The sequence below is a fragment of the Pleurodeles waltl genome, chromosome 6 (assembly GCF_031143425.1).
Source record: "Pleurodeles waltl isolate 20211129_DDA chromosome 6, aPleWal1.hap1.20221129, whole genome shotgun sequence".
NCBI lineage: Eukaryota > Metazoa > Chordata > Amphibia > Caudata > Salamandridae > Pleurodeles > Pleurodeles waltl.
Genome location: NC_090445.1, coordinates 1,686,885,938 through 1,686,913,100, shown reverse-complemented (window position 1 = coordinate 1,686,913,100; position 27,163 = coordinate 1,686,885,938). Strand labels below are relative to the sequence as shown.

The following is a 27,163-nucleotide window of genomic DNA, read 5'->3' as shown; positions in this document are numbered from 1 at the left end:
ACGTAAATATTGTTTGAGGCCTTGATTGAGTCGTTCCGTCTGTCCGTTAGTTTGAGGATGGAACCCTGATGATAAGGCCACTTTGATTCCCAAGGTCTTACAGAATTGATTCCAGAATCGGGAGATATATTGAGGACCCCTATCCGATATAATGACCTGAGGTAATCCATGAAGTCGAAAGACTTCTTGTGTAAAGATTTGACCTAAATCTTTTGCCGTTGGCAACTTTCTTAAGGCCGTGAAGTGAGCCATTTTAGTGAAGGAGTCCACGGTTACCATTATTACGTGATTTCCCATTGAAGAGGGTAATGAGCACATGAAATCTGTGTAGATGGTGTGCCATGGACCTGGGGGAACTGGTAGTGGGCTAAGTAACCCTACTGGTTTAGTACGGGGTGTCTTGGCTTGAGCACATATAGGACAGGATGATACATATTCTTCCGTATCTGTCTTGAGAGTTGGCCACCAGAAGGAGCGAAGCAGAAGTTCTTGCGTAGCTTTCATTCCTCGATGACCTGCGATGGGGGAATCATGGCACATACGTAAGGCTTCAGTCTGTACTCGTTTAGTGGGTAAGAACAGGGCCTTATCATGATAGTAATACCCTTGCTCTACATGAAGTTGCGGCCGCAACTTATTCAATTCTGTGTCTTCTAGACGGGCATATTCGGACCTGACTTGGTCTAAAAAAAGTCTGTACTAAACCAATGATTTTGTTATTGTCAAATAGGTTCTGAACAGGAGAATCACTGCACTCAGGGTAACGTCGGGACAAGGCATCCGCCAGGATGTTCTGAGAACCAGGGATGTATGTGATATAAAAGTCATATTGGCTAAAAAAGAAAGCCCGTCGAGCCTGCCGGCTATTCTGACACTGAAAGTTTCTTAGGCACTGTAGATTTCTGTGGTCTGTCCGGGCTTCAAAGGGTTCTTTCGAGCCCATCAGAAAGTGTCTCCATTCTGTGCATGCGGTCTTTAAGGCGAGTAATTCACGTTCTAGCACGGAATAGTTCCGTTCTGAGTCGGATAGAATATGGGAAAGGTAGAATACCGGGTGCTCTAAATCATCATCGTCTTGTCTTTGCAGTAAGGCAGCCCCAATGGCTCTTTCGGATGCGTCTGCGACCACTATGAATTGTTTGCTGGTGTCTGGGTGTCGTAGAATAGGGGCTTGAATAAAGGCTTTCTTTAAGTCTTGAAAGGCTAACTCTGCATCTTGTGTCCAACAAAAGCCCTTTCTTAGATGGTCTTTTTTGAGGGTTTGAGTAATATAGCTGGTTCTCTGTGCAAAGTCTGCTATAAATTGTCGATAAAAATTGGCTAATCCCAAAAAACACTGAGGGCCTGATTCTGACCCTGGCGGTCTATGACCGCCAGGGTGGAGGCCGGGGGTAGCACCGCCAACTGGCTGGTGGTGCTACATGGGCAATTCTGACCGCGGCGGTACAGCCGCGGTCAGATACGGGAAACCGGCGGTGTACCGCCGGTTTCCCGCTGCCCAAGGGAATCCTCCATGGCGGCGCTGCAAGCAGCACCGCCATGGGGATTCCGACCCCCTTACCGCCAGCCTGGTTCTGGCGGTTTTGACCGCCAGAACCTGGCTGGCGGTAACGGGTGTCGTGGGGCCCCTGGGGGCCCCTGCAGTGCCCATGCCAATGGCATGGGCACTGCAGGGGCCCCCTAACAGGGCCACACCAAGATTTTCAGTGTCTGCCACGCAGACACTGAAAATGGCGACGGGTGCAACTGCACCCGTCGCACCCCTTCCACTCCGCCGGCTCCATTCGGAGCCGGCATCCTCATGGAAGGGTGTTTCCCGCTGGGTGGGCGGGCGGCCTTCTGGCGGTCGCCCGCCCGCCCGCCCAGCGAGAAACTCAGAATACCCGCAGCGGTCTTTTGACCGCGCAGCGGTATTCTGGAGGTTCCAGCCAGGCCGGCGGCTTCCGCCGTCGGCCGGGGTCAGAATGACCCCCTGAGTCTCCTTGATGGAAGAAGGAGATGGCCAATTCAATATAGCTTGCACCTTGTCTGAATCCATGGCGACTCCGGTTTGGTTAATGCAATACCCCAAGTATTTTACTTCCGTCTGATCAAACTCGCACTTTTCCGGTTTGCAGAATAGATGGTGTTGTCGGAGTTGCTCTAGAACTTGGCGAACATGCTTAGAGTGTTCCTCTGGGTGAACAGAAAAAATTAAAATATTGTCGAGATAAACCACTACTGTTTGTTGTAAAAGATCAGAAAAGATAGAATCCATGAACCTTTGAAAAATGGAAGGAGCATTGGTGAGTCCGAATGGCATTACTCGATATTCGTAGTGACCAAAAGGTGTTCTAAAAGCGGTCTTCCACTCATCACCTTCTTTAATTCTTAAAAGATGGTAGGCTCCTCTGAGATCCAGCTAGGTGAATTTTTTTGCCCCTCTGACTGCTTCTAGGATGTCCCTAATGAGGGTTAACGGGTACCGATCCTTAATAGTGATTCTGTTTAATCCTCTAAAATCAATACAGGGACGCAAATCTTTAGTCTTCTTAAGAACAAAGAAGAGAGGGGCCCCTGCAGGTGAAGAGGAGGGAACAATCAACCCACTCTGTAGGTTCTCATCAAGGTATTCCTTAAGAATCTGCTTCTCAGATTCTGTGAGAGAGTACATTCGCCCGAAAGGAACCACTGTATTTGGTTCTAAAGGAATGGCGCAATCGTATTCTCTATGGGATTGCAGTTCAGGCTTTTCTGGTTTCTGGAATACGTCGGCATATTCCTGGTATTGCCTGGGAACTCCCTGTAGGATGTTAATAGAGCATCCCACCTTAGGGGGTGCGATTAGAAGACCTTTTGGGGACCAATAATCTCCTGCTAGGTAGCAGTGGTGCTGGCAAAAGTGAGAGGATAAAGAAATAGTTCTTGTTTCCCAGTTGATGTAAGGGTTGTGTCGTGTGAGCCATGGAATTCCCAGGATCATGACGTGGTGTGGTGATGAAATTAAATCAAACGAAAGGTTTTCTTGGTGTTTCCCAAACTGTAGACAGAAAGTAGGGGTGGTATATTGTACGGGTCCTGAGGCCAAGAGTGACCCATCCACTATGTGTACTTGTTCTGGTACTTCCTTAGGTAGTTGTGCTATCTGGCGTTCTTTGGCCCATGCTTCATCTAAATAGATGCCACTGGCTCCGCAGTCTAATAAAGCCAGGGTTCTTTCTTCTCGGCCATCAGTCAAGTGAAGGATAACTGGTAAAAGAAAAAGAGCAGTTCCTTCCTCCCTGGAGGAACAAATGGAAGGTATTTCACGATATCCCGTCCTCACCCTTCTCACTGAGGACGGGAGTTGGCGTTTCCCAAAGGCTAGGTCGGACAAATGGGACAGGTGAGAATTAGGTGACCAGCTGCACCACAATATAGGCAAAGTCCCTATCTTCGTCTATGTTCTCTTTCACTAGCTGATAAAGGTCCTCGAGCCGTATCAATTTGCATTGGCTCTTCTTCAGTGGCTCCCTTGGGTTCAGGACGGACTTCCTCGGTGCGATGAGAGAAGGTTCGAGATGTCACTGAGTGTGATGGCAAACGACTCTTCCTTTTCTCCATTCTTCGTTCATTCAAGCGATATTCTATAGTCAGAGTCTGATCCATCAATCCTTTAATGTTCTCTATCCTAGCAGAGTGCACCAGTTCGTCCTTAATGTCCTCTCTGAGACCTCTGCGGAACAGTGTCACCAAGGTACGTTCCACCCAGGATGTTTCTGCTGCTAATTGTCTGAAGCGGGTTATGTATTGTAATACATCTTGATTCCCTTGTTGGATATCGCAAAGAGCTTCTTCTGCTGAAGCCTCGAGTCCAGGGCGCTCAAACATCTGTTTAAAGGTAGTGACAAAGGTGGAATAATTAGACAGGCAGGGATCATTTCTTGTCACTAAAGGAGTGGCCCAAGCCAAGGCTGGCCCCGATAAGGCGCTAATCAAATACCCCACCTTGGTTTTGTCTTGCACAAATTGCGAGGAGCGAAAGGCAAAGTAAACCGTCAAGGCATCCAGGAATTCTCTCAATATGTTAGGCTCCCCGGAGAAACGAGGTGTAGTGGCAGATACTGAGGGGACATCAGTGGTCCTGGATGCAAAGGCTTGTCGATAGACGGTATTTTCAGTACGTAGCTGTTGGAGTTCTTGAGCCTGTTGTTGTATTGTCATGAGCAGGGTCTGACTGGTGGGTTCCATATTTGCCACTGGATTATCCATGGTTCTGGACTGCAACTGGATTTTTTGGCGTTGCAATCTGTCACGGTTTTCACTGGGCTTACCGTCGAAGTTGATGAGGGTTGGGGGAATGACCCCGGTTCCGGCAGGTTCTGCTCTGGCCGAGGTAGGGGCGACCCCTTCCGGTAGCCACGGTGCTGTTTGACAATAGCAAGCCACTACAGTCCTTGCCCTCCAGAAGGAGTCCCAGAGGAAAAACCCCAATAGGGTAAAAAACCTCCAACAGGAACTCCCTGAAACAGAAGGAGGACACCAAGGCGTTAGAGCTGAAGATCCGAGGGTACAGGAAGACTGGAGACGAAGACAGGTCAGGAAAAACTGGATACACAAGAAGAAACCAGTCGGAGCGTGACTACCACCAAAGGAGTGTTGCAACGCAATGAACAAGCAGCTGAATTCCCCTTATATACCCCTAGACAGGAAGTAGGAAACAGGAAGTAGAAACACCACCATCTTGGATTGGGGAAAAGAGTATACTAGTGAATAAAGCACATGCGTCCAAACAGAGAGAAACAATGCATGCTGGGAAGAGAGGAAGTGGGTAGCATGCTGGGAAAGGGAAAAGGCAGGCATAAAAACACCACCATGTGCAGGTATTCGGCTTTTGCCTGTAGATACTGGTAAGTGGTGAAGCAGAAGTTTATATAAAATAATCTGAATGTAAAGCGCACTAAATGCGCTATGCGCGGCAGGTCTGAAACCCACTCGGGGTCTCAAGTCCTGCTGCGTCTGCCCATGCGGCAGGAACGAAAGAAGGGGGCGCGGCGAGTGCCGCGACCCCTGACCAGGCTCGCGGCTTCTCCCGCGGCCTGTCTGCAAGCTGCGGCTTCTCCCGGAGCTTGCACACAGGCCGCGGTATTAAACAAATGAAGCCGCAGCCGCCGCAGGAGCCGCGGCGTGACAGACACTGGAGCAAAAGATGCATTACAGAATCCTTTTACGTTAGGTCCCATCACAGAAGGAGACCCGTTTGAGCTGGAAATGATAGTACAGGATGATGTAGTGATTTGGAGCCTATGGCAGAGGCAGGGAAAAAAGAGGGTGCCACAAGATTGGGCCTTAGTGGAAACAGAATGCATAACTGATGACCGGCTGGTCACCTTAAAAACATGGGTCCCCTTACTATGTTGGACAAGAGAAGGAGGGGTTGGCAATAAAGTAGGCAGAGCGCAGGAGTTTGCCATTGTGAAGTGGAAATGGTATCTGCAGCAGAGGGCAAAACCGGGACCAGCAGGAGTGTCAAAGTTACAAGAAGATAAGCTAGGGGCAGTGGACTTGCAAGCAATGGCCCCTGCGCCAGAGCCCTCTGAAATGGAATCCTCACCATTTAAGACAGCCCCACCTTTTGAACGACTCACCGAAGAAGAACAGCAAAATGCATGGTTCACAGATGGTGCCGCCCGGTACTATCAAGGAAAAAGACAATGGCAAACAGTTGCATTCCAGCCTGCTACAGAAACGATGTTGCTGCGAGGAGGGGGTAATGAATCAAGCCAGCTTGCAGAACTGCAGGGGGTAGCAGCAGTGATCGAACAAGCCCCCATCGGAAAGAAAAAATTTGTGTACACTGACAGTCGGACCACTTACCAAGGACTAGTAAGCTGGGCCCCGACTTGGCGCAAGGATGAATGGAAAATTAAAGGCACCCCCATTTCGGGAGGCGAGCAGCTATGGTAAGAGATGTGGGAGAAAGGGCAAAAATGTCAAATCTATGTGGGACATGTGGATGCCCATTGCCCATCAGATACCTCACTTGCATCTCTATTCAACAACACCGCAGATCAAATGACCAAAACGCGAACAGTGGTCATCAAGGAGGAAGCTGAAGCTGCTTTAGCAAACAGGGCCCATGCAACATCCGGACATCTAGGAGAGAATAGCACTTATGCATGGGCACAGCTACGACAAATTCCAGTTACTAAAGAACAAGTGCAACAAGCAGTAAAGGAGTGCCCCATATGCAACCAGATTAGACAAATGCCCCTGCAAAAGAAGCATAGCGGCCATATCAGAAGAGGAACTGCAGCTGCTACGGTGTGGCAATTGGACTATATCAGGCCGCTACCAAAAGAAGGAGGAAAAAGCTACATATTGACCATGGTGGACACCTACTCTGGCCTTATGTTGGGTATGCCCTGTAAGTCTGCAGATCAAAAGTCCACTTTGCGAGGGCTAAACTACCTGATAAAACATTATGGGGCACCTGATGAGATCCAAACAGATAGGGGCATACACTTTTCAGGGAAAACAGTGCAGGGCTGGGCGCAGGAACAGGAAATTTGGTGGATTGTGCACCTTAGTTATTATCCACGCTGCAGGCATGATTCGGAGATATAACGGATTGGTGAAAGAACAGCTAAAAAAGTTATCAGCACATGTCAGACTTGCACAAGTGATTTGTGAACAAGCGTACACCCCCCACATTGAAGAAAGATCTGCCCCTCCGATAACACCCAGAGAGGTGAGGGAGGATTTGGAAGCACAGGAAGAAAAGTATGGGTGAACCATCTAGGGAAAAAGCCAGAGGCAGGAGAGCTATTGAGTCAAGGGGTGGGGAGTACGTATATTGTTCTTTTAAAGAACTCTAATGTACCTGTATTTGTACCTGCAGTGAGACTTACCCCAAGGTCATAAACAATGACATCTGCGTTGATGATAGCAGAGAATGTTGTTACGGACCTTCATGTCACTTGTGCACCTCAAGCCGCTAACATAACTGATGACCAGGGAAATGTTTCACTTTGCAACGTGGAGGTACCTGGAGGCAAGTGGATGGCTGCCAAAGCTGTGACCTGGAAGGTAACTGGACAGCAAATCCGACATGCCAACGGACTGAACGAGCTGCAGGGGACGCCAGCAACAGTACAGGCTTTGAGTTATATGCTAAACATGATATGTAAATATTGTGATACCAGGACACATGGTGGTTGTTACAATGAACAATGGAACCAAAGGAGTTCGATACTCCAAACCACCAGCCTTTATGTTTTATGTAACCGAAAGATGCATGGTTAGCAACTTAAGCAACGTTTCTATAGTTCGATATAGAATAGGATGTAAGCAAGCTCTGCATGCAAGCATAATTAATCGTATTGTGTTACAGATAAATATTGCCAAGGGGAATGACTCAAAGTATGATCCATTATGTGCACTATGGACACCACAGTTATGGCCCTTGCCAAAGTTACGCATTAGAAGAGATCTAGGGTCCTTGATAGCTGGGGCCACCGGAATTGGAGTAGGGGCCCTGAATTCTTTTGATGTTGAAGCCATAAGGAATAAGCTGTCTTCTACAGGATATAGTACAGGAGAGGCCATAAAAGTAATTTCTCATTGGGGGCCCACACACTCACAAGAAGTATGGAATGTCCTGCGTGGGTTGTATCATGATTGGCAATGGCATAATTTCACTTATGAACAATTCGGGAAAAAAAAAAGCTTTTAAAACACACAAACAGTGACTAAGGGCATCCAGTAGATACTATGGCAAAGCATTGTTAATCAACAGTATGCAGACCTTAAAGCAGAATGGGGACAGTTTCAGGGTGAAAATTGGAGACAACAATTACATTTGCCTGAAGAAATGTGGGTAAAGCCCATACAGTTTTACTGTGAGGAAGAAATGTGTTATGCTCTTTTTGATATAGCAAGAAGTGATCTTCCTCCTGACATATGGGGCCCCTTTATATTGCTCCCCGTAGTGATAAGTAAAAGAATGGTGGATACCTCACACTGACAAAAAGTGGATTGATTAAATAAATCACACTGTAGATCCCACTAGATGTGCAGATTGGTCTAAGGGGTGGGTATGTACCCACACTGGACGGGTGCTAGATCCATGTCTTCACACAATACCGGGAGAATGTGAATGGCTACCTTATTCTATTAAATGGCACAGACTTATATCAGATAGGGACAGAGAGCATATGGTATGTCATTAATCATCCCTTACTTATTAATGGATTTATACAAACCACCGGAGAGCAAGTAATGTGTATGTGCAATATTACCAGCATTATTGACATAAGCACTCACATCTTGTACCGACCGACTAAGTTCACCATAACCACATTACAGACGCAAATGCGTGCGCAGTTAGAGTGGAACATCTCGCTTGTTTTTAAGCTACCCAGATTAGATGCACTCAGGCACTACGCACAAGTTACCTTTGCTAAATTTGGTATAGCAGCTAAATACACCAAGGATACAGCCATACTGATGACCATAGACGCTAAACAGCTTATGCACACTGCTTCATGCATCCAGCAAATAAATGAGCATTATTGGTATGACATCTTCTTAGGCTGGGCACTAGGAGCTATGAAGACGCTAAATATAGTATTACAACAGCTAATTTGGTTATTGATTGTTTGTATTACGCTAATGACTATACTATGTAGACTATAAGTATGCACAAAACAGCTTTATACTAAGATGCAGGTGCTTAGAATAACGCTGACAAGTATTAGTAGCAACCTAGCTAGCGGAATGTCAGAGTAAATGATGTCTGTTTCACATGCATCGCGCTCATCTAAGGGGTGGAGTGATCAGTATAGGGAAAGGTACGGAAGACATTGTGACGCGAAGGGTTAATTAGCTTAAGCATTGTAGATGAGCGTGATGCCTGCTGAAATCACCGAACAACGTGGAAAAGTTCATATTATTTTCAAGCTTGTTTGTGTAGAAGACTCCGTCTCAACCTTGAGAACGAGAGTACAGGGAGAAGATGGAATGAAAACAAAGGCTGGGGAAGGGCAGAGCAGCCAAGTGCTGATAACATAGCTAGGAAATGCCAGAAAGAGATAGAATCCAAGCTTCGAGTTATTTAAGCACTGAAGTGCGTGTGAGGAATTTGAAGCTCGCAGAAGGGGTTGTGAAAGCTGCCATGGCCAAGCGCTGCCTCCCTGTTTTGCTGTTCAGAGACCGTGATGCTTGAGGGGGAGAGAGGTCCAAGCAGGCGGTAGAGGGCTTCCCAGCATTTCGTGGACAAAGTTAAGTTCCACACAGGGATGAAAGGCCTTTGTTTCTCTGCTCTATTATTATGATTGATTATTATGCTTGCACTGTGTTTATAATCTGAAGTATTCAGCTTGTTTATATTTTGCTTTCTAAACATCGTAGTGTGAGCCTGCTACAGTAATTGAAACATACATTTTGGTATGCAGTTAAGCAAAGCTAATCTGAAGAATTCAGCTTGTTTATATTTTGCTTTCTGAACATCGTAGTGTGAGCCTGCTGCAGTAATTGAATCATGCATTTTGGTGTGCAGTAAATCAAAGCTTATCTGAAGTATTCAACTTGTTTATATTTTACTTCCTGAACATCGTAGTGTAACACATTTTGGTATACAGTTATTCCAAGCTTATATCTGTCAATGAACTCTTTGCTCATATGTATACATAGATGCTCTTTGTAGTGTACTTATATATAAATAGATGCTTTTCATTGCTATTCTTATTCCACTATTGTTAATGTGCTAAATGCCTACATTTACCTGAAATTCTAGTAAAGCTAAATTGTATTCATAATTGGCGTGTGGTCCTTCATTGAGCGTCCTTATTGACGTATACCGAACAAGTGTCAACCAGTCACCTGGATAAGACACATGGCAGGTGGCTTGTAAATGTACACATTTTGTATGATTTACATACTAAAATCTAAATATTATGTTTCGATTTTAGATCACTGTTATAATGTGTATATGTAGAAAATGACACTGAACATTACTATTTTGATCAATAAAAAGTACAAGACATGCTCTTCTATCCTGTCTTCCAGCAATGAACTAGAAAAACAAAAAAGTCAATGAATGTGTTTATCAATTTGTGATTACAAATGTCAGACAATATATAAACATTTTAAAAAAATGAATTGAAAGTCCTGCATTGCACTAAGAGTCCATGCGGACGCTCGTTATTACTCATGTCGATGTGCTTTTCTCTCTGTAGGCCCCAGCAGCATGCACTGTGACATATGCGCCTGGTTATATGAAGCCTCTGAGAATGTACTGATGTTAGTAGTGCATAAAATGAAATTATGGACAGAGATTTATAAGATTTATATCAGGAACACATATTAAAAGTATAATAATGTATTGTGCGTCATATGCAATTTAAAAATAAGTGCAGACCCATTTCTTTACCTCAGACAGCAGTAGTCCGAAGACACAGGCCCTCATTACAACATGGCAGTTCAGACCGCCATGCCGGCGGAAAATACCGCCACCGGATGGCGGTCTGAACCGCCATATTCTAAACAAGGGAGGGCTGCCACAGGCGGCCCTCCGCCATCGCCAGGCTACCGCTGACAGGCAGCCTGACGATGGCAGATTACTTTATCCGACAGGGCAGCGGCTCCGGATAAAGAACCCTTGTTCCTCCAGCCTTTTGAAAGGCTGGCAGAAGGGGTGCTCCGGGGCCCCCCTGGGGGCCCTTGCACTGCCCATGCACTTGGCATGGGCAGTGCAGGGGCCCCCGTGCAGTGCCCCGTCGCGCAGGTCACTGCCCAATTTACAGGCAGTGATCTGCGCGACGGGTGCTGCTGCACCCACCGCACAGCAGCATTGATAACGGCTCCATGTGAGCCGTCAGCAATGTCCCAGCCCAGCAAAATGTATATTATTCGGCCGGCTGGGTCTCAAGGGGGCTGGCGGTCTGTGATAAGACCGCCAGCATGAACACAGCGGGGTTTCCCGCCATGTTCATAATGACCCCCATTGACTCCTTGGAAGTTAACTTATGCTGTGTTTATGATCTACATTTTTGTACACTTTATTCATTACAATATGCCAAAGGGTAAATATTAATCCCACAGTGTAATGTTTTAAATTGTGAATTACTTATTTTGATGCGTTTTCTTGCATCTATCAATATTGCCATCTCCCCACTATCACTTTTTCCATTCGTGAATAATATTAAACCTCAAATATATTTTTAAACCCAAGAGCAATAAAATAAATGTACACCAGGCAGGACCTGCCAGGTCCATTTCCCTTTAGCAATCTTCTCAGTGCATAGAAAATAAGTGGCATTTGGATTAACCTCGATTGGAATGCTGGCAACATTGCTTCTAGATGTGTATCCCAGAACTCTTGCACAACAAAGCCATTATCACACTTAGATGTTTACCTTGGTGTAAGACTTGCACACAGTTTCTGTTTCCACATTGTTCAGCACCTCCAAACACCCAAATGCTGTCAGTGTTGCCAGCTGGAATAAAGTTAGCATGTTCATAACGTGGCAAGAGATTGTCCCAGTCTGGTACATCCCATTCATGTAAATCTAAAAAACAAATCAGACATCAGATGCAGATATCTGTTTGCAATCTCATTGTCACAAGATTATTTCTCATTAGGGAAACAGAGGCTATCACTCTTCTAAGGTAAAAGAATCAAGTATGATTGGGATACGAATAAAAAACCTACTAAAGTCCTAAGTAACACATCCATTTCTACTGTGCGGTACTTAAGCATTCACTTGTATTACTATGAAACATAATATTTAGCATCTATTTATGTCTGAATTTGCTAATATTTATTTTTGATACTCTTCCCAGCATTTATTTTGCATTAGGTTTACAAATCAAGTTGCAACCAGTACCTTTGCACATTTATTTAAATAACACTTAGACCTTGATGCCTGTACGGTTTTAGTGTAATAACAGTCAAACATATAATACAACATTACACTCATTTGAAAACATTAACGTTGTAGTACAAGCATGTACCTCTTTAAGATTCTCAAATAAATGCACACATTAAAAAAGAAACATATTGGTTTCTATCCGAGTTTGTGTAAAAACCAGTCAAAACAAAAACAAATGGAAGCCTTATTTATTATTCCTACAAGGCACTAGGCAATCACACCCTTCCACAAATGTCACAGGACACAAGTGCCAGGAGAGAAAACTTTTGCATAAGATCCACAACGTGTATGTCAGCATAAAGGAACCATTAGAATCCGGAAATTTTAAAAACAGGATTGAAGCTACTGCAGTACCAAAGCGAATTCATACAATGCCCCTAGGTAACCCTGCTTAGCTGAGAACCTCTATGCTGTAACAGACTTTCTTGCTGATATCCACTGTGCAAAACTCACAAGGACCAAAGAATAACAATCCCTCAGATGTATGAATTGCATTTACATTCTCTTTAGACCCATCCCACCCACTTAAGTAGGCAAAGGTATGGGACTGTCATTCAAACACGCCATTGTTAAAATGGGTTTAACAACAAGTTGAGCTATGTTGAGATGCATTTTATTGCGCCAGTCTTGCCCAGTGAAATGCAAGTGCCTTCAGGATGAGAATCCTTCCCTTTTCTTACCAAGGTCTATAATGTAGGCATCTGAAAAGCTTCCATTGGGGTTGGCTCCACCAACAATAACCACTTTGCCTTTTCTGCTGTCTTCTGCTGGAGGCAAATACAAGCAGTTGTGTCCAACACGGGCACTTGGGCACTGTCCACGAGGAATCAAATCATACCTTAAATGCCATAAACACAAACAAAACTAATATTTAATGTCTGATTACAAATAAAAAAGTAAATGAGGTATTCCAGCACCTTCAATCTGGGATATGAAATACAAAGTGGTTTCAAATGATAAAGGATACCATAAAAAGATGAATGAAAAGGAGACAGGGAAATGGCCTTAGACCAAGAGGACAAAAAAAGCATGAACCTGTTTCTGGTTCATGTATCTTAACACTGACCATGTTGACTTTTGCGGGTTATCTTCTGGCTCCAAAACTTGCAGACGTTCCATAATATCTAAGAAGACAAAAGGGATAAACCAATAAATCATTTTTTTAAAGTGATTGAATTAAGCTGACAAAGTTTATTTACTTTTATTTTGTTATTGTATTTTCTTCTCCTTCTGGCATGCTATCCCCGCGCAAATCTAGGCTTACTCCTGAAGGATCACTAAGTACCATCTTGCTGTCCCCGATGCTGTTGTAGATTGATCACATTTAGGTTGCAGTGATCAACTTACATAGACATTAATAAGTGAAATGAGGTGAGGTATATACAGACCCTTCCGTTACAATTACCATGGCTTTGTGTATGAGGTCTATAATCCACAGAGCAAGGAATACAGACACGGTTCACTATTCTCTTCATGGGATTAGTCCATAATTGCAAATCATAACAGGAACATCTTCTGAACCTGCTAGAGGCTATGTTATGTTAAATATGTTTTGTGTAGCTCACTAATCACACAAGAGGGTATCCAGGTGCTTAGGGATGCATTTAGTTTTGTGGTTCCCAAGGTGCTTATACAAACAGCCAAGGTTTCAGCTTCTTCCAGAACTCAAGAAATGAGAAGGAGGTCCTGGTGTGTAGAGGGAGGTTGTTCCGTGTCTTGGGTATCTGCTGGGTAATTTGTTTACGTGAACTCTCTTGCTTGGTTTCAATGCATTCACAAACAACCAAAAATTGGAAAACGTTTTATTTAAACAAACTCTGTAAATAGAAAATGTGCGATCATTATAACACGAAATAGAGCAAAGCACTTCAATTTTAAACTAAGAACCTATGCCCTATGAAATGTGTTGCACTTTTTTATTAGCTTTAGATCTGGTTGAGCTAAAAAACACTTTTTTAATATAGAAACCACATAGCAGCTGATAGCCTATGAATCAAGTGCTTATGTGAAAAATGCCACAGCTGCAGAATCACATAATTCCAGTGGCCCTCTGTTGTGCGTGGCACAGTTTTGCTATAATAATAATGAGTGTTACATGTGAAACAGATTGGATTGCATATAAACATGGCTGCATTTAATACTAAGGAATGCATGTAAAGGGCATACGGCGAAGAAAGCGGACTCATTGTTTGAATGGTAATGGTAACAGTTTACGTTTAACCACCATACTTTCGGCTTAAGAATTCCATGTTTGTTGACACTGTACAGACTAACAAGACAGTGAAGGAAACCTGTCCATTTCATGGTGTGCATGTTTTAACGCGGATGGAAGGAATGTGAGCTTGTGGAGCTCTGTCACAGAAAAAAGAGGGAAATAGTATTTGCTTCCATATGGTTCTTCAAAGGTGCTTTGTTTTAACATTTTTGTAACCAATTGGGAGCTGAACACAAGTGATTCCCATTTCCTCACCCCACAAGACCTCATTAGGGATGAAGGTACATTAAGTATGGATGCAAGGTTATAGATAGCTCATGGACTGGTTTCTGAGGGAACATCCATTGACAGGATAAGCTATGAGGGCAACCTATACCTGGCTTGGCATAATTAAGGCTTAGTAAACAAATCTAGTTATATGTGTAAGACAGCTAACAAAATGCAGACATTCAGACACCAACACGTACAACTGCTTTTAATACACAGACTTTCAGTGCAGATACGGACCGTTGTCCAAAGAAACAAAAGAGTAAATAACAAATTGTAAATAGTAATGACAAATTATGGCTGCATTCTACTAATTAAAAAGTTCTGCTAATTGCTTCTGTTATTATGCCAAAGCTCATGTTATATCAGGGTTTGGACTCCAGCAAGGATCTGATTTTGCCTCCTTTCTGTAAATCTATAAAGGCACCAATTAGGAATTGAATGGAGCTGAATTCCGGTATGAAATGGCAGTCTGCTCAATCATGATTGAACCATTGTTCTCACATCCACATTTAGCAGGCGAGAGGACAATGGGCCCAATTTTACCGGCCGGAAAATGTTGTCAGTAAAATTAATATCAGTACCTGCTGTATTGCAGCCTAGACGCGTTCAAATTCCCCTACCCCAACCCACCCTCAGTCATGTTTCACTGTGACCAGACTAGAGCGTTGCTGCATGAGGCGTATTGGAAGCCAGCATGTAGCAATAAAATGGGCTAGAATCCATAGCGTGGTACCAAGGAGACACGCAAAACAAATTGCTTGAGAATGGGGTCGTATTCCGAGGTAATTGGAGAAGAAAAGTGGTCAGAGCCAGCGGAAGAGAAGAGCAGTAGCACCCATAATAGATCGTGGGCGCATAAGATAGGAGCTGCAGTGGCAGCATCCAACTGTGGCCCGCAGACAGAAGAAGCCACAGCTGCCCTGCCCTACCACCATGCTACATGTTAAGGAAAAAATCCTTACAAGGAGTCACTTGTGCTTGACTCCTGTTTTGCTGCAAGAAAATGTGCAAATAATGTCCTTTGCAGAAACATACATAAGCAAATGCTACATCTCTCTCTTTCCTTCAAAGAAGAATCTCCACAAGGGCCTCTGTTGCAGTCAAGGGGTCCTTGTGTTTTGGAAGATGTGTCTGAGTAGATAATCCATTGAAGTGATAATACAGATGCTGCATGCTGGGTATGAGATGCCCTCGGGTATGTAGATAGGACTGATCCGGAATGTGCAATAGTGCAATCCAGAATGCGTTTGTCGGGTGGGAATTGTTGTCTACTCGCCCAGACGTTGGCTTTATTCTGCTAAATCACCCAAAGCCTGCGTGTTTCACAGACCGTTACCCAAAATGAATAGGATACGAAGGTCCTCGGATTGTGTGTGGTTCGTGCGACATTGCTGGAGCTTTGAATCATTACAACTCATGAGACATTTATTTTGCAGTAAAGGGGCGATTCATAAAATTAACAATTTCAGATGTTAACACCTGCGTGAGCCCGATTCACAGGATCACGTAAGTCATGCAAATGCCACGCCTGTGCCAACACGAAACATGGAAATAGCTCCTCTAAGCGAACGGGAAGGTCGGCAGCTGGTAAACCCCTCTCACCGGGAAGTCTTCTCCAGCAGAACCTCTGCCGCCTTTTTCGGCTCGGACCTCGACAATCCCCCACTTCTGTCAAGCAACGACTAGAACCCTTCCGCAGTTCTTTATTATATGATTAATTAATGGATAAGCAAATACAGCGAGTGTACAATTAGGGTAAAGGTCGCTGACTGACTCCTGCGGTCAGCCACTAAAGCTCGGCACCAACACGCCGTTGCTACAGGGACAGCACGGGTAACCCGACACAGAAAACGGACTAGCACAGGCACGACCGCAGAGACAGACGACGGACTAGCAAGAGACATGTTTAAAAAATATGGTTTTATCGATGAAAAGACAAATACATAGGATAGCCGTAAAGATAAGATTGTCTACACGGAACTTATGAAATTAAAAATATATGTTCGCGCTTTAGTCTACAATAGCCGTTCCCAGTCCTCTTTCTTTATCCACTGCGTTGTCTGTCCTTTATGTCCATGCCCCTGACAGATCTGGTACTAGAGCAGTTGACAGCTGGGGACCCGTTCTGTGCCTGTCGAAGGAAGTGACGCCAGGCCGCTTCCGGCTTTGGCCTGCAACAGTTCTGTTTTCAGAAGATGGCGCCCCTAGACCTGGATAAGTATGTGGAGATTGCGCGACAGTGCAAGTACCTGCCCGAGAACGACTTGAAGGTGAGGCGCCCGGCGGTCTCTCTGGAGAAAGGGGCTGGTGGCGGCAGTGACGGAGCGGGTGGAGCTGGGGTCTAGGAGAGGCACCGCTGTAGAGGGTGATTCGGTGGCAGGGGAGGGACGAGGGTCTGCCTGCACGACGGGCTGGAGATCGGGGCTTCAGGGACCCTCCCGCCGTCAAGAGACTGGGAGAGAATTCATGGGAGGCTCGGCGCCGCCTCTGGTAGAGACTCTCTGTGAATGGATGGAAGTAGGAGCTCTCGGTTGCCCTGGGAGTGGACTGGACGGTGCTAAGGAGGATATTTCCGGGTCAGGTCTGCCTTAACCCCTCGAGTGTCTGGCCAGGTAGTTCCCCCTGCTCACTAGTCACCTGGTCTATGAGGAACAGGGTCACAGTCTTGTTGAGCGGAAAGCAAGGAAGGGGGCGTGCCCTGCCGCTTCAGTCTCCAAGAACAGAGTAGTCTGCAGGCGCTGCTGACTTCACTCGGCATAGTAAGGGCCATCAATGTATGAGAGTAGTGGGGTGGGTCTGTTACAGGTAATGTCAGTGGTCAGCAAAGTAGTGCAAGAGTTTGGAACGTCCCTATGAATGTTTAACTGTGAGTGCTATCTCCCTGTTGTAGACTGAAAGGGACAGGGTTTTAAGTAGGATGTAAAAGAGGGATCTCTAAAAGGCACATAACTAGGAATCCCTTCCTTGAGGTGTGGTTTATGCAATCAAGGGTGTGGCTAGGCTCATGTATAAATGGCTTCTTTCAAATTGGCCTGTTAAAGTGGTACACATTTACTAAGATTCCTGACCGTCCTCTGTGCTGTTACTTTTTATTTTGAAAATATTAACATTGATTATAATAAAGGGAGTGTGGCTAAAACATATGAAGTAAAATCCTCTGCTTTCCAAACAGGATGTGGCGTAACGGACAGAGCTACCGATTTTGGAACTGGGGAACCAGCTTCAAGTCCTGGTGTCTGCTCAACACCTTGTGATTCTAGACAAACCACGTAATCTCCTTGTGCCTAGAAAGAAAAAAAAATGAATGTTTCCTTGTGTAATGTAACTGGTGCTCGTGTACTTCGGTTCGTGTTCACGGTATATAAAGCTGAAAAAAATAAAATAAAAAATAGATGACACCTAACTAGTATTATGTGTCTCTTCGTAAGCTTTCTACTATTGCATCCCGACCTATCCTACGTTAACAACCATGCACCTAAAACAAATAGTTCTATTTTTTTCAGTTCTTGTTGGCAGTTTGAAGATAAATGAGTAACATTGATTTTGTTCTGAATAATTAGATTTGAAGATGTTTCAAGTCTGAAAATGTGAGGCTAAACTCATATTTTCCTTCACTTTTCTGCGGCTGGGTAAACCATTGATCTGCCTATTGTTGTGCCCAGTTGCATTCCTCCTTGAAATTTCATGAAAAGCGGGTCTTTTTATCATCTAGGATTTTTAATTTGGCCAGAAAGAGTACCATGTGTTGAAGAATGAGTATACATATCTCACGAAAGAGCTTTTATGTTGCTGTACAACTGTAGTGTAGGTGTTGGGGACAAATCCCTTGCTTCGAAAGGGCCATCCTGTCTTTTTCTGTGTCAGAGAAGGTCATGCTCTCTGTAGTTAAGCACACCAGTCAGTACCAGCCGAAAAATGCCACTGGTGCTGTAGACATGGTAGAAACTCTGTTTGCTCGCTCTACCAATCTGTGTAAAATAGCAGATACAATTCTCTCCGCATTTCCAGGCAGTCCCACTAGTTTCCCAACACAAAAAAGGGTACTACAGGAGTGTTTAAAGATATAGAAGCATTACTCCCAATAAATCATGAAACCACACGAAGTATGCATCCAGTCTAGGGGTTCACAAATCCGTACATTCGTCATTTAACTAAACCCAAGCATAATTCTCCTAATACGGGAAAAAATATTTTAAGGATAAGAACCCTCACCCACTATAAGGTGGCATGCTTCATCATATGGTTCCTCCTCGCAACAATCACCTATGTTGTTGGGTGTGGGTTTCAACTCCCACCCATGGAGAAGCTCTTCAGTTTTTTGTCATATGTGAGCTAGAAAGTGTAGAACAAAAGCTCCTACAACGTCTCTCTGCTGACTAAGTCTGTGATATTAAAACATTTTTTTAAAGAAAAGTCATACAACCAGTAGGCCACGTGTAATGTGAAAGTTTGCCACTGTTGTTGGCTGCAAAAGTCGGGTTGCATACCTCAACTCGCAGTCCCTCGGATAATGTAATTAAAGAGCTACATCAGTCCGTTGTCGAGCCAAACTGTTGATTGTGTCGACTGTGGTTATTGAGCGACCTTTGTTTACAGTGCTGCTAATTTAGATTCCATTTTTTTGTTTGAATGTGGATAAACTACACATTTAGGAAAAAGAGAGAAGTAGGGTGTCAAATTAGCACAGCACGTCGGAGCACTCTGTATATTTCTTTCAGCAATGGTCTGCTCAATGCCAGGGGCTTCTGAAGCTTTTTGAGTTTAATTGGACAGAGCTGCTAGACCCCACCTGTTTATTTTTGCACCCGGTTTTTCTTGCAGCTCCAGGCAGGATGCCGCTAGAAGCCTTGCAACACTGTTCTTTTTTTCTCATATGGCACTACAGATTCTCCTTGCCTTTCCAAGAGTCAGTCCTTTTGGGTACAGGGAGCTAGGGAACCCTCCACTCATCCTCTTACCAAGCATTGTTGCCATCTGTTTCATTGTCACTGCTCTTCTGCTCTTCAATTTCTGCTTGTTTCTCAGAGAAGCCTTTTACTCCCAGCCAGGTGCCATGTTATGATAATAGAGTAGGTGGGAGGAGCACCTAGCACTTCACTCCCACCCCCTTCAATCTTGCCAACAGAAGAACCAACCAAGGAGGATGGGTTTGGAAGGGAGGCACTGGGATTGTTCCTGGTTCCTCTCCTTCCAGTCGCCACTTCCTGATTCATCTTCACACAGCTCTTTCATCTCCCTGTGCATTGTGTCTTTGCCCCAGCATGGAGCCAGTCACTGTTTACATTTTTTCAAGCCTAAAAATCAATCTAAAACAATGTCTGTCTCCTTTCTGAGTTTCATTGTAGTAGGATGATTTTTGGATGCAAGGTCTTCTTCATGAGAATAGACCCATGTGTTTTTTATCTTAGAAAGGAAAAATATTACAGTGAGTCTGTTTTAGGGAGATTATTCATATTTTCCTCTGGACGTGTAGGTTTGTTTTGCATTGGTGTAGGCATTCATAAAAGGATAACTGTAGGATGAACCAGTGTTCCTAGGGCAACAATTGTATTGGAAAAGTTTGCATTTGTATGTTTGTCAGGTTGCTGAAAAGACATGTGTGTCGTTGATAGTGAACTGGCACTTTATCTGAGCACTTGCCCAGGGCAGAGTCCTAAATTGGTATATTACCTGTAAGAATACTTGCACCACGGGGCTCGCAAAATCCACTTGACCACTCTCATTGGTGAGTCTTATTTGATCAGGTCAAGCTATTTTTAATACTTACTCGTCCCTTCTGGCGAGTTGACACTGAACAGGTGTTCTGTTCAGTTGAAAAGTGGAGGGGCAATAAAAGATGCCTTTAATTCTTGTTCTTATGTCACATTTGCTCTGTGTTGACAGAGGTCAAAAGTCCAGTTTTTCTTGCAAATAATTTTCCTTCTGACTGCAGAGTTCCAGGACTTTGTAAGGTGAACTGTGTGACCTGCTGCTTAGAATGTAAAATAAAAGGCTATAGGGTGTCAGGTTTGTCCTAACACACAGAATTTTACGTGACTGTCAACTGTGCAAACATTTCAAAATATATTTTAGTAGTTGTGAAAACCCTTTTTTTAAAAATATTTGTGTGATGACAAAATATTTCAATAGGATAAAAGCAAATCAGAATATTTTACTTGTTGATGTGCAAATATGTTTTCTGAAACCCAATTTTCCCAGATTGTCATTACAATATATAGTTTTATCAGGAAATCTGCAAGTTAGTGGAGAGATTTTTGGACATTTCTTGGAAAGTTACTGTGTGTAGATGACAACATGTTACCACATCATGGTTTAGTAATATATTTATTCAAATTGAGTGTTTAAACAAACTGAGAAACACTCCTGCCCTGATGGCAATGTTGTTAGTAAACTAAAAGAAGTCCTAGTTTATATGGTCTAGACCTCACAGGTTAGTGGGCTAGATTCTTGTGATGCATGCAGCAAACTTTAGTCTACTTAATCAAACAAAAGAGGTTTTTTGTACTGCAGAAAGACTGAGCTCACATATTAGAAGGTGCAATTATATGTGAGAATTAAGGAAAAAGGCAACTCTGTAAACTATTGTCCTACGATCACACAATTTGATATCCGTTTACGGGTCAAGTACATTAGTTAGGTCGAGTAGTTTATTTAAGTTACTCGACCGGCAGGTCTAGTAGCATTTGAATGATTTTTCGAGCCCTGCACCAAAACAAAAATGTCCAAAACTGTGCTGCAAAAATGAATTTACATGTTCTCTCTCACCCCCCCTCCCCCCCCCCCCCACCCCCAACTCTTGGCACAGACACAGTGAAGGGCGATCAACCGCTGCTAGGACACATTAAGCCACATGTGTAAATTGGGCTTTGTTTGTATTCTTCCTCCTTCACCACTCTTAATGGGCCCCACTCCTTACCATATAGTTACAGTTTGCTGGGGCATGGAAGCACAGTTCTGTGCCCCACAAAAGACTTGAGTGCGTTAAAAAAAAAAAAATATATATATATATATATATATATATATATATATATATATATTTTTATCCTCAGAAACTATTGAGACAGCATCTAATTATTTACTGGGCAAAGAAACACACACCTTGGTTTGGGTCATCTAGCACACCGACCAACCTCAAGACACTTCTGAGCACTAGACACTTGGAGGCGTCCTGTGTGGATTGGCTTGCAAGAATGCCCCCACTTTTTGTTATTCAGAATTCCTTAAACTTGTCAAACAGTCTGTGACAGAAAGTTCTGGAATGTGCAGGGAACAACAATACTCCCACCACCCATTGTTGCCACCCTCCCTTCCTTATGTGGGTGGGCCTTTCATAACTGACAGGAAAAGTCTAAATATAGAACTGCAAAATCAGTGTATAGTCAATGTGGTGTTCACCTCATGACACCAATTTTTGGCCTATTTCTGTACCATGCAAGAGGCCCACTCACGTATGGTACTGTTTTTTATCAGGAGTGTGGGACTATAGGACGGTAGAACTTATGCCATTTTCCCAATGTCTGGTGTTTTATTTTCCACAAAAGGGAAGAAATTGTGAATTATTTATTTAGTTTTTTTGTTTAAATTGTTCTTGAGTGTGTGGTTTTTTTTTTTTTCCAGATACTTTTTTCATTTGCACAGGCTTCTGGATAATGACGTGTTTTATGCACGCCACATCACCCAGTTTTACCGGGTGCCTCTAGGTTTCGTAAATGTCTGGAGCTGGTAGATTCTGTGCAGGCCTCAAAATGTATACTCTCCCACTCACTTTGGTGAGTCAGATTTTATCAGGTCGAGCTACTTTTAGAACCTACTCGCTCATTCTGACGAGTTGACAAAGAACAGGTGCACTGCTCACTCAAAGTGAAGGAGCAATTACATGCCTTTAAATCTTCTTTTTATATTGTCACATTTGCTCTGTGTTCATAAAAAGAGGTCAGTTGACTTCTCTGACTGCAGAGTTCCAGGGATTTGTAAAGTGAACTGTCTGACCTGCTGTACAAAGAGTTTGAAATGAAAGGCTGCAAGGTCCCTGATTTTTTCCTAACACACATTTAAATAGCTAACAAGTCAATTGTACAGAAATTTCAACGTTTATTTCAGTAGTTGTGAAAGCCCATTTGTGTACTCCTGTGGGATGAAAAAATATTTTAATAGGATGAAAACAAATCAGAACACTTGGTGATGTCCAAATGATAAACATTTTCTTAAACCCAATTTTCACAGATTAATTTTAATACGCTATATAACTTTATCGTAAAGCTGTAAGTTTGTGGGAAAGTTTTTGGCCATTTCAATGGCAAATGTACAGTCTGTAAATGACAGTGTGCTACCACATAATGCTTTAGTAATGGTATTTATTAAAAGTGAGTGTTTAAAAAATGAAATGAGAAACACTTCTGCTCCTTCCCTGATGGCAATGCTATTACTAAACTAAAAGGCAAGCTAGGGATCATGTGTACCATATATGTGGGCTAGGTTCTTATTATACATGGAGCAAATGTTTAGTCTATCTAATCAAAAAGTTTTTATTTTGTACAGCAGAAATGCTGAAACGCATTTTTGAAGGTGCACTCGTGAGAATGAAAAAAAGGCGACTTAGTAAAATAAAATATTGCCTAGGATTACACAATTTCAGACCGGTTTACAGGTCAAGAACATTTGGTAGGTTGAGTAGATTATTCAAGTTACTTGACCTGCAGGTCTAGTAAACATTTTTATGATTATTCAAGGCCTGCCGTGGATTCCTTTGTCCTAGGGCCCAACTATGACAGGCAACTACAACAAAATCTCCCCAGCCTAAACTTTCCCTGATGCTTAGTTATGGATCCATGCTCATCCATATCTGAAGATGCCTAACTCGGAAGACCTAGGGGAATACCGATAAGACTAAGGCCTTGGGTCGGATATGTTCCTGCGTGAGTAACATTGAAGGAAAGTACAGTGTCTTGTGGCACAGAATGTTGAAAATCCAATGTATGTCTTGTTTAGTGTGTTGTCCCAGCCAGTCAGAACGAGCAGTCTGGTACCTCATGATATATAAACCTTATGATGTGTAGATGGTGAAAATATGTGGTTGTGCTATGTTTGCACACAGTGCAGCGGGGATACCTATGTCCAAAAGGCAGGTAACCCAAACCAGCATTTGGATTTTAAGCACTATCCAAATTTCCTAAATGCTTGTCTCTCTTTTGATTGCTCTTAAGTACCCTTAACCCATAGAAAGGCTGTACATGTTTGGTACTCCCAGGCTTGGGAGACCCAGAGGAACAATGATTGGGATCAAGTCTTGGCAGGAATATATTTATAAGTGTAATAACTGGAGGGAATTGCCTTGTTTTAGGGGGGAATGATAAAATGTGATAAATATCATGTTTAATGCCATCTCATGGCCATCTAATTGGGGTGAGGAGGTCTGGCACCCACTAATAGAAAACCTTGGAGGTGTATGTTAAAAATATATACTTGTGGTACCTTCCCATACACCCCAGGGATGATAACCTATGACCAAAAGACAGGTGCCCTAAGCCAGCATTTCATGTGCAACTGCTTTCTAAATTTCCAAAATGCATTGCATCCTGTTAATCAACTGTGGCCACCCTGAACACATAGAAAATCTGTGTAAACAAAAAGGCCAGGGCACACCCAAAGTAAATCTCCGTATTGTGGATCCAAGTAGTCATTCAAGAAAAGTCGAAGTCCAAAGAACAGGTGACACTGGATATTTATTGACAGGTGAAAAGGAGTGGTCAGTGTTCCAGTCAAAGACCACGTAAAGCACAAATCCGAACAGCCGACACGTGTTTCGTCTCCTAGACTTTGTCAAGGCTGTGAAATAAATAAACAATATGTACATATAGATGAAATGGGACATTTACTATTCTAATATCCACACACAATATAAATTTAGAAAAAGGCCAAACCATCTAGCCCGGTGTAACTAAATATCTCACATGAGAAAATATTCTTGAGTATATTTAAAAATAGTGAATTGTGGTTTTAGGCATCAGTATACACGGTATCGATGCGGTCAATACACTACCTAGAGGTGGTAACAGAACCCTTATTCTGAGACTGGTAGAAAGTAGCTGGATTATCAGACTCAGAGCAGTGGAGGAGGGTATCAACATTGATAAGGATCTACACACCTTTTTATAATATGTTTCATTTGCTACTGTTGTGACTCCTTGACTATGTTATGTATATACTGCTTCCTTATATTCTTGGATATGCTAATATTATTTGCTCTCATTCTATGTGAAGGCGGTGTAATTTGCAATGACTCCTTGTCACCATATTGTTTAACTTATGCGTTTCAGTACTGTGTTTAGGACTAGGAGCATCATCCTACCCATCACCCACTTGGTGAAGTTTGAATGTTGCAATTTCATATTTGTGGCTAGCTTGGCACCCACAACTAGCTGCTGCTTGAAGAGACTACTGTTGATGGACATTTGACAAAACCTTTGTTGATGTGCGAGCGCTGTGGCATTCTCCACCTTCTCCCTTTTGTATTCTACATAGAAAATGTGTGTGTGTCTGGTGCCTCCACACCGAGGAAACCCAGAGGAACACGTATGGGCATCAAGTCTTGGTAGGGATACGTTACTGCGCATTGGCAACTGTAGGAATTTACCATATTTTAGAAACCAAATGCTAAATATCTGACAAACCTCATGTTCAAAGTGTTTCGTGCTCCTGCCTGGTTAAGGAAAGAGAGGTCTCACTTACCCAAATAGATTTCTTGTGTTGTGCAGAATAAGAAAATAAATAATTGTGCTCATACTTTTTATAGTCCTTGGTTTGATATCGGCAGTAGTGTTGCTGGTGAAGGGGAGTGAAGTGAGGCCGGTGCCCCAGTTGTAAGTGTCCTGGCTCCCTTCACCGTATGCCCCACCACCAGGCAGTGGCCTGACATATATTTAAATGTGTGTACATATATAGACATATTTTTTAAGCATGCAGACAGTGTTTCTGATTGCCCCGTTATATGTGGCTCTTCAGTTTTATCTGTGGCCCATTCTGAGCCCTTCCCTACTATAAATATGACTTCTAGAAACACATCTGTATATCAGTCATCAAATTGAAAGTGCCTCGTAAACAGTGACCGTGCCACAATTTTGTGATCCGCACTAATATTAAATAATTGATTGTGCAGAGCTCATACCCTCGGAAAAACCCATGCATATTTGGTATTGCTGGACACCCAGAAATGTTTTGTCCATTTGAGAAATGCAACAAAATATTGAGTAATTTTGTTATAAAAAAAATCCACATTTTTCAGTTTGTCTTGAGGCTGCAAGGAGATTGATGCACGTTTTGCCCCAGTACATAGCCCTGAATGTGCCAGAATAAACATGGTTTGTATGAGTGCATAAAGAGGCTAAATAGATACTGTATTTGAACCTCTTGATGCTAATTATTTTTAAAGAAGTTCCAGTGCAGAACGTGCACAAACACCCTTGCAGTGAAAGGACTAAAATGCCTATATTGTTTGGCAGAGGTGCGGACATATTTGTGTTACTCTATGAACCACCACATAACTCCGGATTTCAAGGCATTAGTATCTATATGTGTCCCTGACTTTTTATATCCATTGTTAGTCATATAGATACTAAATATCCTGAGCTTGTGGTACAAGTGTGTGCATGAATTAATGTTTTGGGTGCACATGTATAGTTTGGCTGAAATCTGTGCATGCATATGTGGATGTTTTTATAATATTTATGCATTCAGTTGTTTATTTTGGGCAGAATATTTTCCTGTATCATGATAATCATTTTGGTCACTATATATATAAATTGAAATATGGATTTCAGTCCAGCTATTTAGCTTGTTTCTGTGTGCAGACAAAAGTTCAATAAGCAGATTTTTGCTGTGATATTAAGCAGCTCATTACTTATAGGATATGTACCTTAATCTGATGAGCACATTCTTGTCATATTCTAGGTTTGGTGATCTGTAGTTGCGGTTTCACATCCTGTTTCTTTAATGTACATATCCCCCTCTTAATGCATATTTATTGCTTTGCTCTTGATATCTTACTGTTAATTTACTGTCCTCCAATGCTTAAAATTGCCTTGTTTACACTCATTGAAAAGTGCCTTTTCATCCTGTTGTTTCCTACCATGAACTATTATTAGCTTCTAATTTGTTAAACCAAATGGAGGTTTTTATGTTCTCATCCTTGTGAATTTTACACATTTCTTGCAAGCAAGAATGGTTGGTGTAAGGCCAGTACTCTGGGTGTGGAGAGTTCAAGGGCAATTGGCTAAGCCTTGTGACATGTATTGATGTTGTTCATAGAACCATGGAAGCCAGGCACTAATGTGCACTCGCTGATTTGGCAAGTATGTCCCTTTATGTAACTTTAGGAGGGAGGGAGTTAGGCACTACAAAAAGTAGGAAATGAGTAAAAGTTTTGTGTATCTGCATACACGTGGTACGATAATGCAAATGAGTGTGAGAAAAAGAGCGGTCCATGGCATAGTCCTGAGACATGCCCACTGGTAGCAAGGTGGGTATTAATAAAGTGGGATCCCTGATGTGACTAAAATGGGCAGTCTGAAAGGTTGGGCTAATCCATACATGTTCTATGCCTGCAATGCCTTGTGTGTTGAGAATATTGCATGGTAGGATTATCACTTGCAACAAAATCAGCAATGGATTACACCAAAGTTGGCAAAAACTAGAACTTAGGAAGTGTGGCTGTGTTTGAGAAATTCACTTTTAAAGATGTGCTTGGGTTGGGCTTGAAACGGTTATAAAGTTAGGTTTATGGGACCAGTTT

The 27,163-nt window shown here is 43.0% G+C and overlaps 2 protein-coding genes across 4 annotated transcripts in view; one reads left to right on the top strand and one right to left on the bottom strand.

The window, feature by feature from the left end:
* Positions 1-16,223, bottom strand: part of RABEPK (Rab9 effector protein with kelch motifs) — a 50,653-nt gene extending 34,430 nt beyond the window's left edge. Inside the window, exons 1-4 of one of the 3 annotated variants that reach the window (XM_069241743.1) lie at positions 15,979-16,223; positions 12,958-13,015; positions 12,572-12,729; positions 11,376-11,528 (exon numbers count right to left, since the gene is read on the bottom strand). In XM_069241743.1, the coding sequence (XP_069097844.1) occupies positions 11,376-11,528; positions 12,572-12,729; positions 12,958-13,010 (364 nt within the window). In that variant the 5' untranslated portion in view covers positions 13,011-13,015; positions 15,979-16,223. Of the gene's footprint in view, positions 1-11,375; positions 11,529-12,571; positions 12,730-12,957; positions 13,016-15,978 lie in introns of those variants that run through there. The other 2 variants (XM_069241745.1, XM_069241746.1) reach the window with 2 other exon arrangements.
* A 266-nt stretch (positions 16,224-16,489) lies between these two features.
* Positions 16,490-27,163, top strand: part of PPP6C (protein phosphatase 6 catalytic subunit) — a 101,831-nt gene continuing 91,157 nt past the window's right edge. The window contains exon 1 of the mRNA XM_069241747.1: positions 16,490-16,646. Within this exon, the coding sequence (XP_069097848.1) occupies positions 16,572-16,646 (75 nt within the window). The 5' untranslated portion in view covers positions 16,490-16,571. The remainder of the gene's footprint in view (positions 16,647-27,163) is intronic.